Source organism: Haemaphysalis longicornis, unplaced genomic scaffold (genome assembly GCF_048455015.1).
Source record: "Haemaphysalis longicornis isolate Haplotype H1 unplaced genomic scaffold, Haemaphysalis longicornis Haplotype H1 scaffold_81, whole genome shotgun sequence".
NCBI lineage: Eukaryota > Metazoa > Arthropoda > Arachnida > Ixodida > Ixodidae > Haemaphysalis > Haemaphysalis longicornis.
In genome coordinates, this window is record NW_027526449.1 from 785,234 (window position 1) to 803,690 (window position 18,457).

At 45.6% G+C, this 18,457-nt stretch overlaps 1 protein-coding gene across 2 annotated transcripts in view; it reads left to right on the forward strand.

The window, feature by feature from the left end:
• The first annotated feature begins 6,075 nt into the window (after positions 1–6,075).
• Positions 6,076–18,457, forward strand: part of LOC144150932 (uncharacterized) — a 124,645-nt gene continuing 112,263 nt past the window's right edge. For both annotated transcript variants that reach the window (XM_077682224.1, XM_077682225.1), the window contains exons 1-2: positions 6,076–6,186; positions 12,183–12,431. In XM_077682224.1, the coding sequence (XP_077538350.1) occupies positions 6,126–6,186; positions 12,183–12,431 (310 nt within the window). In that variant the 5' untranslated portion in view covers positions 6,076–6,125. The remainder of the gene's footprint in view (positions 6,187–12,182; positions 12,432–18,457) is intronic.

Here is an 18,457-nt window from a genome sequence, read left to right on the forward strand (position 1 = left end):
GCGTTCCTACGGCACAAACTCGCGCACAAGCAAGCTGTACTTGGCAATGTTTAACACCACTACGCAATCACAATGCAATCGAGTAACCTAAGCCACTCGAGCCAAAAGCAAAAGTGCGAAGACGTTCCGAGAAAGATAAAGTAATAACCCAGGAGCTTAACATTCGCCAGTATGACCTGGAAAAGTTCTACGCCTAAACTAAATGATCGTGTAGAACAAGAAGTTGACCAGCCGCTTGAATGTTTTTAGTTGTAAGGTTGGTGTTTACGGAGGCGAATTATGGTTATTCAGCCGCGCCGCGCAAGATGTTTGTAGAGCAATTCTAAATACCCTTTAACACCTCATTGCGATGCATTGAACGATTCAGGCAGTGCTGCGACCTTGGTATGCTCTAGCACCGGTACTGCGTTGCACCGCTTCTATAGACCTAACAGCCCTCCCACTGAGAAGGGAAATAAGAACTTAAACTCTTCATTTTTGAAGCACCCTTAGCCCACCGTGCTTCTTTGGAAGCTGTTGACAAGGCTTCCCCGTTTTGAACTCCAGTAAGAGCTGCGTCCCTGAGGCAGCTATAGCGCTGGTTCCAATCATGTCCCCAATGAGGAAAGAGAAGGCTTCAATGACAGCAGTTCTTCCAAAGGGAACACTGAACCGTTTTCGCACAGAAGAGTGATGTAATGACTCCGGCTGTATATGATACACCACACTACCCTATGTCCACACGGCCACAACGCAACAAAGCAACCATCGGAAGTAACGCATCACTCCCACCCTTATCCGGTAAAGTCCAGGCGGAAGTAGGGATGTATGATTTGACTCAAAAGGGTGGACCGCTACTGTTAACTTAGGTTTTATCACAAAGAGCGAAATATATACACGAAGAAAACAGATAACGTACAAAATAACATACGGCTTGACTTAAGCCAAAAACGAACGGCACCATCTTTTCAGTAACGTCTCGATAATGCACTTCAAGGTTAGACACAGGTACAATGGGCGAACTGATACACTTCTCACCGATTTGCACAATGTGAGCGGCCTCCTCAATTTCATGAGTTTTTGCGTCATGGTGTCGAAATAAATTTATAGGTTCATTAAAGACGTGATGACATCCACACGACAAGCAATGTACGGATAGGGTTCAAAGCTAATCGTTGTTCAGTGTCCTTAAACGCTCGCGCAGAGGTGTATTCAAACTGCTTCCTGTTTCACCGATATACACACGTTTGGATTTCAACGGTATCTTGTTGACCGCAGCCACGCGGCAGGCTGCAGGCTTATGAGTGTGTGTAGTAGGACAACGGCCGAACAGTGAGTATGACGTAGCCTTTTTCGACAGCCGTGCAAACACAGAAATTCTTACCCAAGGCGCAAAACACAACGTTAGTGCCAAAGTGTTTCGTGAGTTTTTCAGAAAACACGAAATTATGTGCATGTAGGGCGTTACAGCAATTTTTTGTTTTCTGATTACCGAATTGTGTATTTGCACAACCAAAGGAAAGCACTACCAAAGGAACGACTTCTGTGGTGCTCTACATACACATAATTTCACAGTTTTAAAAAAGTGGCGAAATGGTCTGATGTCAATGTTGCGCTTAGTGTCCCGGGTAAGATTTGCAGTGTTTGCTGGGTAGTCACAGGAAAGGATACGTCATTTTCAGGTTCAGCAAGGCTTGGGAGTGGGCTAGTTGGTGTTTTAGCATATTGTAGTGCAGAGGTGCGCTGCCTGACACGAAACGTAGGACAGGGTTAATACCACAAAAACAGACAAGGTTTTGCGCCTCACCTTGTCTGTTTTTGTGGTATTAACCCTGTCCTACGTTTCGTGTCAGGCAGCGCACCTCTGCACTCCAAGAAGTCATTTTCAGGGTTCGGCCGTTGTTCTATCATATACACACATAAGTGTGTGACCTATCACTTGGTGTGGTCTACAAGACACTGTTGAAAAAAGCGTGTGTATATCGACCGAACAGGACGCTGTTCTAATATACGCCTACTGCGAGCATGAAAGGGCCCTGAACACCGATAAGCTTTCACACCTTCCCAAGCATTGCTTGTCGTGTTGATGCCATCCCCTGATAATGAAACTTCAATTTTATTTGGACACCGGGACACAAAGAGAGAGGAAATTGTGGCAGCCGCTTACATTACCAAAGTGGGCGAAAGTGTATCAGTTGGCCCCCCGTATATGTGTCCAACGTTGAAGTTGATTGTTTAGACGTTACTTAAAGGATGGTTTTGTTTGTGTTTGGCTTCATTACTGCCGCATCTTATTTGGCGCGTTATCTCTTTTCTTCTCGTGTATAATTTCTTTTTCAAACAAGCACCTTAGTTAATAGTACCGCTCCGTCCTGCTGCACTTGTTCCTCGCAATTGTCGTTGTTTCCTTTCGCGCTTTGTTTCATCATGCAGCCTTACCAACTCGCTTGGCTTTCTTCGTTACTTTTATATCTGACTCGGCAACTACAGCTCAAGATGAGCCTTCAGCAGTCGCTTATGACACCAAAGAAATCTCTGACACCCCCCCGACTAGGTGGTCCTGGATGCCCTGGTTGAGGCTTAGCCGGGAAAGAGTCTGAAAAAATTCGCTCAGAGCTTTTCGGGACGTGTTTTTCCATAATATACTGCACTGGAAAACACAAGAGGGCATGTGTACATTATTCCGATGTATCATGTGGAACCATTGCGTCTCAGGCATTGTTTTTGGGCGATGATAACAGAGATAGTGGCGCTTAGTCGAAGTCAGGTTCTGTATTTTAATTACTATATACGTGGGCAATGTAGCCCTATCTAAAAAAGCCAAGGACCAAAGCACGATGCAAGCAGCTACTCCTCATTTCCAGCAGCACAATATAGCTTCTCGGAGCTTTTGATCAGCACCCGCAGAGAGGCTTCTAGTCCGAAGGTCCCCAGTATACCCTTCCTCAAAATTCACGAAGTGCAAGAGAAAGCCTTCCTAACCACTAGAGATAATTCCTGAAGTATTCCTGAGACTTCTTTGTGATAACTCTATGGCAGTCCTTTTTGTCTATTCTTCCCTGCATGACTGCGTAAATAATATATAATTAAAGGGTATGTACGGCTGTGTACACCTCATAATTATCAAGACGGCAATCCATCTCTAACAGTTCACCCTCAGTCCCGACATGGTCCTTCTATAATCTCTTAGGTCCTGTTTTTTACCTGTCTCTCCAACAGCACACAGACAGAAACGTGTCCACAACGCATAAAAAACTTCTAAAAGAGTTTCATGACAATTCTCAACTGAAACTTTGGGTCTTTTGCCTTGGCATCATAGACTCATTTACGGCTATGTCCAGAGATAGAATGAAGCCAATAGGGTGGTCTGGCTCTTGACAAATAGCTCTGCCGCGCTGGAAAACATGCGGCCCTCCCTAGGTACTACCAATGTGTCTGTAATATATTACACCTGTCACAAAATTATGGAAGAGTGAAACAAGAATATGGAAGTCAAGTTATTGTGTATCTTCATGCACGTAAATAAGCATTAAGGGTATGCCGCAGCTGGGGCATTGCAGCTAGATTTTCTCACCCACGTAGCTTAAACTCCCACCTCGGAAATTATAGCAAGAAAAGCAAGCGCAAACGAGAAGCTTCGAAGAATAAAACACTTGAAGCATATAATGCTTCAGAGTGTCGCCTTACCTAAATTTAATACCATGTCCCCGATGTGTTCAGGGTGTACACACGATCAGGCCTTGCCATCACTGGGAAGCCGGAGCAAGATAGACGACTAACAGAAATATCTCGCGCCGACCCAGTGTAGCATGTTTTTGGGCGCCCAGCAAGGAAATTTGCATCACTCTGCTTCAAGTATGAGCGAATGAATAAACACCTGGGATAAATGGTGCACATTTGGAGTACGAGTAAAACAACCGAATCAGGGCAATGCTCGAGCAGAATAGAAACTTTTCGCAGACTGGAGTCTGCCGTGTAACGGCTTTTCTACTGAATCAGACATAATAACCATTCCTTATTTCCTCTACCCATAGATCCGACCCCATGGCTTTCGATTCCTGATATATTTCGCATCATCATGACACGTCAGTTCATAAGGTATTTCAGTAATTTCTCCAGTATGCAATTTTTAGGCCTTGCATTTAAAGTTTGAAAAATTAACACAAAGTGGTTTTTGTTCAAATGTCTGTTGATGCGAACAGTGCGTAGGTGGGCTTTGGTATTTCATAAAAAAAAATTTTGTAGCAGTTTTCCTGCAACTTTGTTTACAAATATACGAAATGAGTACCCGAAAGTGATACGGCAGGTACTGGTCCAAAATCTAAATGAAAGTCGATCACGAACATACAAACCACAGCACACAAGCAGCACATTTTTTTTCCATTGAAGTCGAATAGACGCGTGGCTTTATTGCAGTAGCAAAGTTTGGAAATCTGGCTTCCCAAATATACCAATAGTGCACCATTATTGTACCTCCACGAACTGTATTTTTCTATTTTGCGCGTTCTGGTTCATATTTTCGCGTTTGCAGTTTATTTTTCTGTAAAATATGAACACAAAAATAACAACAAACAAGTGCACACGATGTGCGTGGGAATGTATCAAATATGCAGTTTCTTTTGTTACAAAAACTAGTTTCCAACCATTCCCGGCGGTATTCTGCTCTTTAGTCAATGTTAATAATAAAAAGACACCCAGTTATGTTGCATATGTCTCTAAAACAATGGCTTTTCAGTAAAAAGTAAATGGGCAGTGCTAAATACAGTTCCATATACGTTTGCCAAAATTCTATGCACATATCCTTCTTGTGTGACCAGGACTCAGCAGGGGGGTTAAATTGCGATTGCAGGTATAACCAGAAATAACGTTCTTGCTTGGGTATGAGTATAAGTTGTCAATGTGAGTCACCCAATACACTTGGATAGGTCATCTAGAAAATCAACCTCGTCGATATCGCGGACCACTTTATAGGAAAAAATTGGAGTGTACTTTCTAGCAATTATGATGCGGATAATGATAGAACTTTTACTCCGTGAAGGGGAAGTGCTAATGTTAGTGCACGTGCCTGATGGAAGCCGGCCTAATTCCAGGATGCCTTGTATCTTGCTGGTTAAAGTGCCCTTTACTCCACTCGTAGCCGGTCTTAAAATTCCGAGCTGTTCACAGAGTCTACAGACCACATATATACAATAGAAATGAATTTTAAAAAAGTAAGGAGCACCGGCGCTCCGTTAGAGCTTCTAGGTTACAAATGAACAGCCGTTGCAGCGTTTCCATATGTGTTTAGGTTAATATTTATTACCGGTAATACTTATACACCTTAGGTATAGATATATGCTTTCAAAACGCCAATAAAAGGTTCTTATTTGCACCTATTTCAACTGCCTCTGTTTTGAACTGTCGCATAAAGAAATCGGTGACACATGAAATAGCCGTGCATTGCACAATAAAAGTTCTCCAGAATCGAAGCGTCTGAGTTTACCTCGTACATAGGCCCCAAGCAAGAGTGAAATAACAAGTGTGCTTGGGAAAACAGCCTCCTTTTTTATCGAGAGTTTCACCTTTTTGTCACCTGAAAATACAAGCCAGGTGTTAACACCGAGTCGACCTTTCAAATGTTGCTCAGTGTCAAACAACCATGTGTGTTTCAAATGCAATGGTTATGTTTAATCTTGCGCGGGTGTTTGAGCTAACACAAGCTCGAAATGTTCAGAATCAGCATTCAACAAAGGCAAATCAGAAATCTTTGAGCAATGCTTGTGTTCAAATCCCGGCTGTGCACAAAGCAAGCCGCGGTCACTGCGTATTTTCACTGGCCAAGACGTCGATGTAAATCCTAGTTTGCATGACAGAATAAATCTTAGTGGTAAAGTCGTGTCTTTTCTCGGGAAGGTCGCTAGAAAATCTAGTGCAGTTTCTTATACGTTGCACCCAGTTTTTAAGAAACAAGGGGACAACAGTACAATGGCCAGTTCAGCATCTGTTCGTGCAGCCTGCCTAAGGCATGGTTGGGAAATACGCCTCATAAATCTCCGCATTGATGTGACAGGTTTGAGGCACTGCTTCGAACAAAAGCAGAATTTTGGAAAGCTCAAATGGTCAGAACACCTGGACCGTAGCCTTGGGGAGGGAGTAAGTAAGCAGCAATGGTGGGCCTTTCAAACGTTCTCTTGATTCTGGCGTCCTTGGCGGACATCACGACTGCTGGTTTGTCACTCTTACTACTGTTCTAACGGGTTACTGTTAGCAGCTCTGCTGACTGCCCACGATTGGCGAAAGGGAATAAGTGGCGCAGAGTAGAGAACGGTTCCTGTGTGATAAGTTTCACGCTACGATGTTATCTTTGTCAAATTGCATCAAACAATACAAAATAATCCCAAATTGTTCATTTTTTGCTAGTTAAAAAAATCAAACAACGATCTCTCGCTCCATTACTCGCATTAAATGGCTGCTCCATACGCCCGGCTTAAGCACATAAGAGTTTGGAACTAATGATCACCTTTTGTTTTTGGTGCTGTAATAATATGCTTGTAAAATGTTACATCAAAGACTCCCAACATTTATGCCCAAGCTCTGTAATAAGAAGTTTTTTTTAAAGGAGAGAGTGCATACCTGAGACCCCTTTCATATTCGCACATTTGAGAGCAAACAATGCATAATTTAGTCATGAAGGCTTTATTGCTACGCAGGAAAAAGAGGACATAGCGAACGCTTGCTGTGCGATAAGCTTCATGCTACGGTGTCATCTTCATCCAATTGCGTCAAACCATAGAACATAATCTCAAATAGTTATTTCTCTCTTAAAGAAATCAAAGAACGCTCTGTACAAAGAGTGCATGCCTGAGACCCCTTTCATATTTGGAGATTTACGAGTGAGTAATGCATCATAATTTAGTCATGAAGGCTTTATTGCTCCGCATAAAAATGAGGACCTAGCCTAGAGGACGGTAAACTAGACCTTCTTAAGATAATAGGTGAAAATAGTAACTACCAAAGTCACCGGGCATCCTGTAAAATAAACGTTTAATGAAGAGCAGCCACCACGGTTACCCAATCCACCATTAAATTTTTACGTGCTTGCCTGCGTGACAATAATTCCAAACGGAAACTGTTTCTTTTTGTGACGGATTCGGGTTTTTGTCACTACAACGAATGGATGGTTCGATATGCCATGTTATCTTTAGTTCTCTTAACACAGTCGTTAAGTATATTTTGCAAATTAGGGGCTGAAATATTGTATAGAACTAGCCGTCGTTTTCGTCCAAATTGTACATAGCCGTTTTAATATGCGTAATCGGATAACACGTTGAAAATACAAATCTGGAATGTCGCATAAAAAGCGGCCAAAAGTAGTTGCCTCATTTCAGCGAATGTAGCGGTCAAGGACTCTCTTATAAGGTATCAGACAGACTCAACCTCGGTGCGTGGTGAACCCTGCGCCTGATCAACATGACGGGATCCCCCGCCTACAACTTCACCTGATACTGCAGCCTGCGCGGCACGTGCGCAATTCTCCACGGGCAGAACTAGTCAAGCCAAGATAAACGCGGTGACTGCATTTATTCACGCTCTTTCTGCTCAGTATAAATCTATGCTTTCTTATCCAGGAACAATGTAAATCAGTTTAACCACCTTGTTCTTATTTCCTGTCTTGCATTAGGACGAACGGTTTGGGGAGGTTAAACCCGGCCTGTTGGCTTATAATTTGACTAAACAAACGCATTTAACACAATACGTTCAAACATTAGGAACATTTAAAGCCACTCGCTAAGAGTAACAAGAAAGAACGATAAGCCACAACGCTTCGCGTCGCTCCCACGAAGCCCACGTGACTAGCGCAGAATTAGGTTGCTTTTACGAGCTACAGGGTGCTGCCAACCGGAATGTTTATAACAGGACAGCTGTTTAAGCTTGAGTTGCATTCGGGCCTGGCGTCACTCAAACCTCCCCGCTGGAAAGCGGAGAGAAGGGACAAAATCCTAGGCCAATAAGTGCGAGGGAAAACAGCGTGGTGGCAAAGAGCCGACATGTAGGCGGGAAGAATGTGCGCCTCCCCCCAATAAAACAATGCTTCCCGTTGTCGGATCCAACCTGGGTCCCTCGAGTTATCAAATTCGTGTTTATCTGACTCTGCTAACTTTAGATTCAGAGTGTTCAGCAGCTTTTTTTGGGTTCGTAACGGGTTGGTTCCTTTGGACCTTGACTGAGTTGCGGGGGAATTTTGCGTCGGTCTTCGGCAGTTTGGATTTCGGACTTTAAGAGGACGAATGGGAAACATCGATTTGGCTTAGTTTGCATGGAGAAAGCTTCTCCTGGTAAAGCTCCTGGCAACGAGCATCTCCGCGGTTTGTTTACCCTCGCATCCCAATTGCGAAGGCGACCGAACTCTTTTATTATCTGCTTATCACGCAGTGTATTTATACACTATATTCGTAGTTTATTTAGTTAATATGCTCAAGCGGTATGTTACTCTAGCAACTTTCACCGATTATGTGGTGCAGTGAAGCTGACGAATATTCAAAACCCAGATAATATGACAGCCTAAACGGACTGAAACTCAGACATTTTTAAAAGCAAAACGTTTTCTTCGGCTACGTCAAAAGAAAATTTTTGTCTATCTATCTGCTCGTCGGTCTGTCTTGGTTTCTGTCTGAGTGTACGTTTGTTTATCTGCCACTTCATTCTGCTGGGTCGAAAGTTAAAGAAAATTTCTGCAGATCGGTGTATAAATAGGCAAGCCCACTACACACTACTAAAATGAATGGCATGGGTGCTATACGTCCCAATTGGGCAGTGCAAAATATTTCCAAGTCAGTCTGAGGAACAAGGCTAGTAGATACCCCAATGTAGCACACTTATTTTATAAAAACACAATTCCGTGGTTTTTAAGATGCAAATGAAAAACGTACAAACGACAGCGCTGATGAGAGGCAAGTTACTCGTGACAGCACATGCGGCGCGAGGAGTTGGAGCGAAGAAAAACTGAATCGTTTTTTGAGAAAATATTTATTGCAGTAATGTTGGAAAGAGGGACCGAAGGTGTCAAAAACCTGTCAAATTGACAACAACGAGGGGAGAGGGTGGTATGAGGCAAAAGCGGGAGGAAACTACCGTCTCCCGGCGACATTCAAATAAAGCAGTTACGTAGCCCATTTCTTTTCTTTCTTATTCCTTACTTGTCTGTACTAACTGCTCCTCCCGCTCCTTAATAAAAATTATCAGCCCCCATTCTGTCATGAATAGCTTGAGCTAGCTGACCACCACTTTGATTCCCAACTGCATAGTACTCCATTGCTCGAACGGGTTTCCTTAACGCGGCCGGGATATTTTTCAAACATCCATCGAAAAAACACATGCGATTATAGGAAAAGGAATGTGCGCAGCCGACGAATTTATTGAAATTACGGGGTTTAGGTCTCCGAAGCCACATCTAGGCTAAGAGACGCGCCGTAACGGAGGGCTCCCAATAAATTTTGACCCTCCTCAGGTCCTTACCACGTGGCGAATTCTCGACACGCGGTTGTTTTTGCTTTTCGCCTTAATTTGAAAAGCAGCCCCACCACCGGTATAGAACGCGAAATATTTAGCTCATCAGCACAACGTCTTGGCCACTGAGCCACCACAGCGCGAGGCCTACGAATGTAAATTGAGCTACAGTGATTACTAAACACCAAAGCAGTCACATGACCCATTTGCTATAAACTTCGTAATGTCAATTTGGACTGTGTACACAATTTTTGCTGTGTGCAGCGCACCGATTGAATATGCAATAAACTCAAAACGGGCTCAGACTTTTCAATATCTTAGTTGGACGGCAGTGGTAATGAGCTCCTGGTGGATGGTGTGGTATTGTCTGATGAGACTCACTTTAAAACGGGCATTTTCATTTAATTTCTCAAAGTACGTAAACCCTGCGTTCCTAAATTTACAGAAGTAGGATTCCTAATGGTTGCTCAGTTCACAGCATAAACTCAAGGGAAATTCAGGCTATTTTCACAACCGCTGTTTCATAAAGCTGTGAAACATCGGTCACTGTTGCTGGAATGTAAACGTAAATATGACGGTATTGCCACCGAAAAACTGAGAACCCGCCATGCCGGAAGACATAGGCCGATTCAAGAAAATACCACCTTTTCCCGGGAGAAAAATCTCAACCAATGACAGCAGGACAAAGTGGTGCCGCGTGCTCTTCCGTTTAGCAAAATGTCGTACGTTATGGTTGCAAACTATTACTCTACTACAAACACAAAGGTTAGCCCGTTTAACCCGCTTCTTTTTGGCTTGGTGAACGTGTCATAAAAACACACAGTAGTGGCACTGTAATTATTAGATACAAAAATGTACCCACAATGTAGTTGCCACGTGTAGTTATTTTAAATGCTCTTGGAATAATCACACAAGCACCAGTTTTACCTGTACCCTATAAGTAATTGCTTATTTCTTTGAGTTGCTGTAAGTTGCTTTTGTAAGTTGCTTCTGTAAAGGCAAAGGACCTTCTGTAAGTTGCGTTTCCAGAAAAATAAACAAATTGATGTGGTGCTATCTGTGGGGCTCTTAATTTTCGTTTGCCTTTATGCGCCGCGCTGAAGTGCAGCCCAGACAATCCGCCCGTTTTCATCGTGTAGGATAACAACAAAAAATAGGACGCGTGTCAGCACGCTTCGCTGCAAATGTCGCCGAAAGACGATAGTCTTCTACCGTCCCTACCACGAAATGCCCGCTCCTCTCTTTTTCACCCTCTGTCACCCTGACTCGTTCCTGTCTCGGTGTTCCCGTAGTAAACACTATGAAGGTTCGCTGAATCCTCTTCAATTTTTTGTCGCCTTCACACTGGTGCTACGCTACCTGTTCGCGCTTTTTAATGCTGGGTGAGCCACGAGCCCACGGCTACAACGTGAGCATTTTTTGTATGTTGGTGATAAATATTGTTTTTGGTGAGTTGGTTTTTGTTTGCTTTCACCACGATTACGCCCACGTAAATTTTAATAAAACTGTTGCAAGTATCACTTCTGTGACACTGCATTTTCTGATATATCTCTAATGGTTTCTTTTGCCATAGGAATGTTAACAACAATTAAGTACGTTACCAGATTTATTAGTTTCGCAATTGTTCGCTTATACAATCATCTCGGACGAGAGTTCTCTTACCAAATGGCACGCCATCTGAATTAAGGGACAGACAGACGTACAGCCTCCCAATATTTTAATAATATAGCGGGAGTGACGCCCTATCGGTATGTCAGCGCCTTATCACGGTGCTAACCGGCAAAACAGGCGAGAGTACGCGCAAGCGCACAAGCTATTTGTTGTGGGAGCGTCGTCTGCTCCGCTGTTCTCCACATGGCAACACACCCCCTGTTTTCCTTACCTTTCAAGGCCGTTTCGCTACCGCCAAAGGTAGCTAAGTAGCGTGACCCCATGTTTTTATTTTTATCAGGTTGATATTTTTCGCATTATACCTCGCAGAGGCGTAAGGCCATTCAGGGCCTAAGATCAGTCCTGTTTCACTTTTATTTATGTTTTCACTGGCATTCCTTACGCTGTGCGGGGCAAGTGATCCGAAAGAAATATTAAACGCACATTTGATATGCGCATGCGCTTAAGATAACCACGGTTTCTCATGAACAAAGCCATTCAGGTGCAGTGGCGTGGGTGTACCACTCTCAATGAAACAGCGTAGCAGACGGCAGTCACACAGCAGATAGTCCTATGCGCGTGCGCCTACTCACCTATTTCACCGCTGAACACCGTGATGAGGCGGTGACATGCCGATCGGTAGTCACTCCCTTTATATTATTAAAAGTTTGGGACGCTGTACGTACTGACTGAGAAACAGACACACACAGAACAAACGTTTTGCTTTGAGTAACCTAAAAACACTATCCATATTTTAGGCCTTCATTTCACCACTGTGGAAAAATCTCCCCGGGGCCTCTCGGTCTCCCTTATCCCACTACTTCTCCTTGTCTCTAAGATAGGGTTTTCCTTCAGTGCGTACAGTCAAAAACGTTGCATTGCCTTTGCAGGCGTTTTCATTAGAGCTTTCTGAAACAATTCGTACCTAGTATTGAGACAGGCGCATCCAGCGATGGTATGAACATTTTGCGTTTACATGTGGCCCGCAGACTTCCCAAATGCCGTACCCTCCTGCCACAGTTCGGTGAAAGTCTGAGTCGAAGTGTTCTTGCCCACATCTTTTTCAGGTTTATTTGATGATTTGTTTAAACCAGCCGGACCTAGAAATAATTCAGCGATTGGAGGAGCCCTTGCACACTTTGGAAAGGGCATTTTCAGCGGCCTATTGCGTGGAGGGGCACGCACTGCAGCTGGAGGCGGTGTGGATCCTGGGCTTCAAAGCGTCCTCTCGTCATTTGACAAAGAATTTGGCGGAAAAACTGGAACTGCCTCTGCAGACACCGAGGAAGGAGCCGGGTCAGCGCAAACCGCTGCTGGTAACGTAGATATTCATTGCTCTACCCATACTTTGGTTCCCCTATTGAAAAATTCTGCCCCTACGATGTTCATGCTTCTATAGGCGGCAAATAAAAATCTCGGGAAAGTAAGTGGATTGGGGTGTTCTCACACTGAGCGTAACCTTTAAAGAAGAAGTGTCGTTGCACAGTTTCTTTTGCCTTTGAATTTTTTAGGGCGATTTTGCTTCATGGCACTGTATTAGATAGACCGCTGTAAGTTGTTCCCATGTTGTAAACTTAAAAAATCTACATTTTTGGCTTTCTGTAAAAATTGAATTTATTTTTATAATTGACAATTTTAATGTCCAGCTTTCTCCGACGTAACGACTGATCCATTTTGTGATCTTGCTTTCAAAGACAAACGGCATTACTTTCAAAAAGTGCCTTTTTCTGTTTGGTTGTTACCTTCGGGCTTTGTTGCGTATTAGTATATTGTTCTAGAAAGATATTCTAGTTCATTGTAGTATCGCTAACTCTGAACAACTGCAGGGCGCCATTTCGTATCCAACGGTGTTTTATCGCCAGGTGGTGGTTCCTCTAGAAGCTGCGTACCATCATACACTCGAGTGGCTACAGACTGGGAGTTGTAAATAGTCAACTACCACCTGCCGTCCGCGCAGTTGCAGTGCACCACTTCTATATCGCGTTTTACTTAATATTTGTTATCTTGAACCCTGTTCTGAACTTCGTTAGTTCTCCTTGTAATCACCGTGTTTTTGTCGTAGGTGAAATGTAAAAAAATGAGTGATATGTGCTCTCATAGTTCTTTGGAATCGTCGTGTAATTTGAGGCCAGCCTAAAAGTCATCACCAAGGTGCTTGATGTTGCACACAAACGTAATTACTCCCCTTTGTGAGAATTCTAAGTAAAATTCGGAAGCTAGGTCTTACGAAAACAAATTCCGGGATGCTTGCACTCATGCGCAAGACTTGAAAGTCGAAGCATTTGCATATGATCATTGACGGACACAATGTTGAACTTTAGTATAGTTGTGGTGTCGTGGTTGACATCGGCGGCATGGCATTTCAATGAACTCATGATGAGCAAGGCCAGAATGAGCTCAACGTTTTGGTCGACGTTTCCTTACGCCACTCAGCAAGCGCGACTTACCATCTCCGGCGGACGCTTTGCACCCGAGCCTCTCAAAACACGGCCTCTTTCACGGCCGTGCGACCTAGCCGCGGCCGAGCGATGTGGACTCGATCATCACCTACAGCAGCTTCGATATTCAAGAGGCGGCTCTTCTATGTGCGGAGCGCATGCGCACGACGACAGGAGGATGAACGAACTAGGGGCGCACGCTATGACGTCCTTTTTCCGAGCAAGTGTTGCCGCTAATGTGTTGCCACGAGTCACGACATGGCGAACGTTAGAGTTTTTGGTGGCCAACGATATGCTTAGCTTGACGAACGTGCGCTCGAAGCACGCGTGTTCAAGCGCTCGGCGTTTTCTTGTTTTTGCTGTGGACACGATACAGAAACTCTTTGCCTAATAGTTTTGTTTTTACAAAGCTGACTTTTTTGGGTAAATGGGCGTTAAAATTGCATGAAAATCTTTTAACAATGATTTAAATGCAAGCAAAAAAATGTTTCTTGAATGGACTCACGTCACACCATCTTTATTTTTGTCAATTTCTTTCTTTTCCATTTCCGTGGTTATAGAAAAAACTGAGCTCTATATTCTAACGTTAACGTACCGGTGTGGTCAATCACGGCAATAACCGTCACCGCGTTATTTTCAGCTGCTTTGTTACGCGTAGTTTATAGAGGGACCACAAAGCATGAAAGCCGTGACTGTTGGTCCTGTGAAGGGTTAGCGACCGTGAAACCCTCTGTCTAAAAATGCACAAGCGTACTGACGTTGCACAATCTATAAGTGAGGACCACTTCAGGAGCACGGCTTGGGGTAGCTCGTTCGCTGTCGTGGTGTCTAGCCCCGGCTGACCCGTGGAGTCGGGCACTCAGAGTCTTAGAAAATATACCCTCTTGTTCCTCGAGTCAGCATTCATACCAAAAGTTAAAGAAATATTTAACAAGGTTTGTATAGATAGAACCGTTCGAGACTCCTAGAACCACTGGCACTGGAAATACATGGCCCCATTTCTTAACGCAAGGAAAACTGCAGGTACATTTCATGCAAAATATATAGGTACTGATTGGCAGTCCTCGTGACCATCTACTTGGGAGCTCCAGCCCGCCTTCAATGGTGGTTGGGCACCTTCCAATGGTACCACCCTGCCCAGATCGGGTTTAGACCTCGTCTGGGTACAGAGGATGGGCTGGGCCATTTGTCGTCAATGGTGCTACTGGGACGTCGTTCACACAAAGTGCGGACAGTCCTTGCTATGCACATCTACAAGGCCAACGACAACGTCAGCCACGGGGCAATCCTGGAAACTCTCCGAAGTCTTTGTCTACCAGACAAGGTGTGCGCTTTCATCGAGACCTTTCTTACTAGAAGATCCTTCTCTGTACGAATCGGCCGGGCAAGCTACGGCCACTTCACACCAGTTCGCGGAGTACCTCAGGGGTCAGTTATTTCACCCCTCCTCTTTAATATTATGATGTTGCCGCTTGCCTGGCATCTGGGCTCCATACCGGACCTGCATTTCCTCGTCTACGCGGACGACATAACGGTATGGACCATCCACCCAGACCTGCATCGCCAAAACGTGTGCCTTCAAAGGCATTGAGAGACACGCAGACATGGTGTCAATACGCTGGACCGACACTTTCAGCGGACACAACAGCCGTTCTGCCTGTGGCCAGTGCTTGGGGCCGTCGCAAACTAGCAATTTCTCCCCTCATACTGCAACATTCCGGCCAAACCGTACGCACCGCCGCATCTCTTCGCTTTCTAGGTTTCGAAATCTCTGCGTCTGGGTCGGCTACCATGTGGCTTCGATCTGCCCGACAAAAAGCAGGACAGATACTTCACCTGATTCGACGCATCTCACAGAAGTCTGGTGGTTCCTGCTCTGAGATAGCTCGCCTCCTGGTGAGGTCAGTACTGGAGCCTCGACTGGTTTATCAGGCCCAATTCCAGTACATGACTCAGACGGAGTGGGCCCGACTTGAGGCTATCAACAGAGCCGCTATGCGCACCATCACCTGCCTTCCTGCAATGATCCCGATACCATCTCTCCAAGCTGAGGCTCAGCTGAACATGCTTGACAAACTCGTTGAACAACGTCGCTCAGCCCGCATACACAAACGTACTTTTGTTGCGGAAGCAGCGGCTTTGGCTAGCTATATGGGCTGCTCCCTACCTGCTTCACCAGATCGCCCTGTAACCAGGCCGCCGTGGCGGTATCACCCGGTGGCCGACAACCGACCACTGACTAGACTGCACACTCGAACTACCGGAAAAGCATGTGCGAGAGGACCACTGCTGACGGCTGCGACCCAGTACGAGGCGATAGAGGCCTTCGTGGACGCTGGTGCCCAGGATGGCGTTTTATCTACCGCGATACGGTGTCCCGTTTATCCTGACGCCTCCCAAACTTGCCTCTACCAAACCATCCGCACCCTGCCCTCTCTACTGGCGGAGCTCGCAGCCATCCGGGATGGCCTACATACACTAATGCCGGCCCTGCAGCGCGCCCCCGTGGGGGTTCCATCCTACATCTTTATACGGACTCCACCATGGCGATACGGGATTGACGCCAAGTTTCGAACAATTGTACCATTTTAAGGGACATCCACACACTACTAGACACGTACTCCTGCGCTCTCAGGCTGGTGTGGGTTAGGCGGTATACGCTCCCCGCGTACTTTGCAGTGGATATGGCTTGTCACCCGACGTATATTCCTCGGCCGCTGCCAATGTTAACAACCGGTCCGATAGAAAACTTTCTCAAACGGAAGGACGATCTGCGTCGCGCCACACGTGCCCTCATCCCCCCGTGTGGAACGGACCTCCCCAGTAGACTTGCTCGCTGGGAAGAGGTTTTGCTGCGCAGACTTCGCGTTGGAGTGGCGCTTTCACCTGATGTGACCCTGGCGTGGCCACCACGCTACCATGCCCCGATCGAAGACACCTGCCCCTTCTGCACAGCTCCGGCCGCACAAGCTGATGCGGACCATCTCATATGGGCGTGTACTTCACTGGCCTCAGCCAGAATGCGACACCTGAGAGGCACAGGCCTCCATCCTGGAAGACCCCCCGACCTTCAGCGGTGGCTCTGGGGAACCCACCACAACTCCCTTCTTGACTTCCTTCGAGAGGCGGGTGCCCATGTATATTTGTCAATAAGTTTTTAAAGACGATAGTCTTTCTTGGGCTACTTAAACCCAGAAATTTTGGTCTGTCTGTATGTCTGTGTGTCTGTATGTCTGTCCGTCTGTCTGTCTGTGACTCGATTCAGCCACCCGGCCAAAGCAAAACACTGCCTGTGCAATAGTCTTATATAGTCACAGCTAAATCTACCCGTCTTGGTCCGGTGTAATGTTCATACTTGTCAGCATTGTTGAAGAAGAACAAGACATTACGCAAATATGAGACAACAAATCAATACAGAAGTGATATTTGCAGTGTCCCTTTATAAAAATTCAAACATGCTTGACTTTTGCGAAATTAAATACTTCATCAACTGCAGAAAAAGAATTCACTCCGCCGTCGCCTGCTGTCGCCAGCGCCACTATAGCTTCTGGCGCCATTTTAAGAAATCAACCGGCAACAGTTACGCAAGGTTCCACTAGATAGTTTCCACGTTCTGCTTGCAACGCACGTGGAGTAGGGAAACGCGGTTCTATAAACGTTGGAGTAGGGTGCCTCGATTAACGCGCGTCTTCGCCGTACGGCAGCGTTCGCATCGAGACGCCCGGTTTGGAGCAGTGGAACGCGGGAAATTTAAAATGATTTAAGCAAACCTTTGGTGTCTTTACCTTGGGAGGAGCGCGACGCAAGAGGAACAACATGAGAGGTGAGCGGTAAAGCGAAGGGACGCATTTACTTGGCAAAAGTCGATAAAGACTATCGTCTTTTGACGACATTTGCAACGAAAGGAGCAGATACGCGGCCAATTTTTTTATGCCCACGGGCATTCTATCGCAAAAAAATCTACTTGGGAGTGCTCGTTGGATTGGTTTCTATGGTAGTAAGCGGGGAAAAGTGCCCGCCGAATAAAACGGTGCATTAGAAATGGCACATGGCTTCAGCGCGGACGAGATGAAAGCTAGTACAAAATAATCCCGGGCCATCTCCACTAACGTAAGACCTGGGGAGGGGTGAAGCATGCAGTTTATAAGGGTATTCTTGGCAACGCAGCGTTTTGGCCAAAGGAAATGAAACTGTTGGCAGGTAGAAATATACAGCTTTGCTAGAACAGCCTCTCGTCTTTGAAGCACGAAGCGTTCTGTCTCGGGACGTGAACGAGTATTCCATGGCGGTGTTTCTTTAGTACACGTCACGAAGCGTTCTAGCGTGAGGCCTAAACGAGTGCCCCTGTGTTTTAACACGAAAATGTTTCATGCCGGAATCAACCAAGATCTAACTGACGTCATATGCGTCACGGAAATGACATCACCAGAAAAACGGGCCTGCGCCAGGATTCGAGCCGGGTGCTCCGTCCCCGCAAAGGGAGTTGCGAGGCACTTTACCGACTCCGCCAGATGATGAAGCCATATATGTTTCCTACAACCTCCTTCATTTAAATGGTGCTTCCGTATAAGAGAGGTGAAGCTAAGTAGTGCATCACGATGCTAATGAGCGCCGACAGTTGGCGCCAGCTGAGCTCGTCGCAACGCAACCGTCTGCCGTGCACTCCACGGAGCAGTGATGCAGTGGTCGCACTTTTGCGACAGCGACGCGCCAGCAGGTTGTGGCTCGACAAGCACACCCACAAGACAGCTCCGCCAATAATGCTCTTTCGCTGCAGCGGATCATCAGTTCACCAAACGCTTCGCTGACAACCCGTTCGGTTTGGTTCCATGGTTTGATCTGACGGTGCCATACCAACGAAATATAAATCATAATCATCATCATCATAATCATTATCAGCCTAT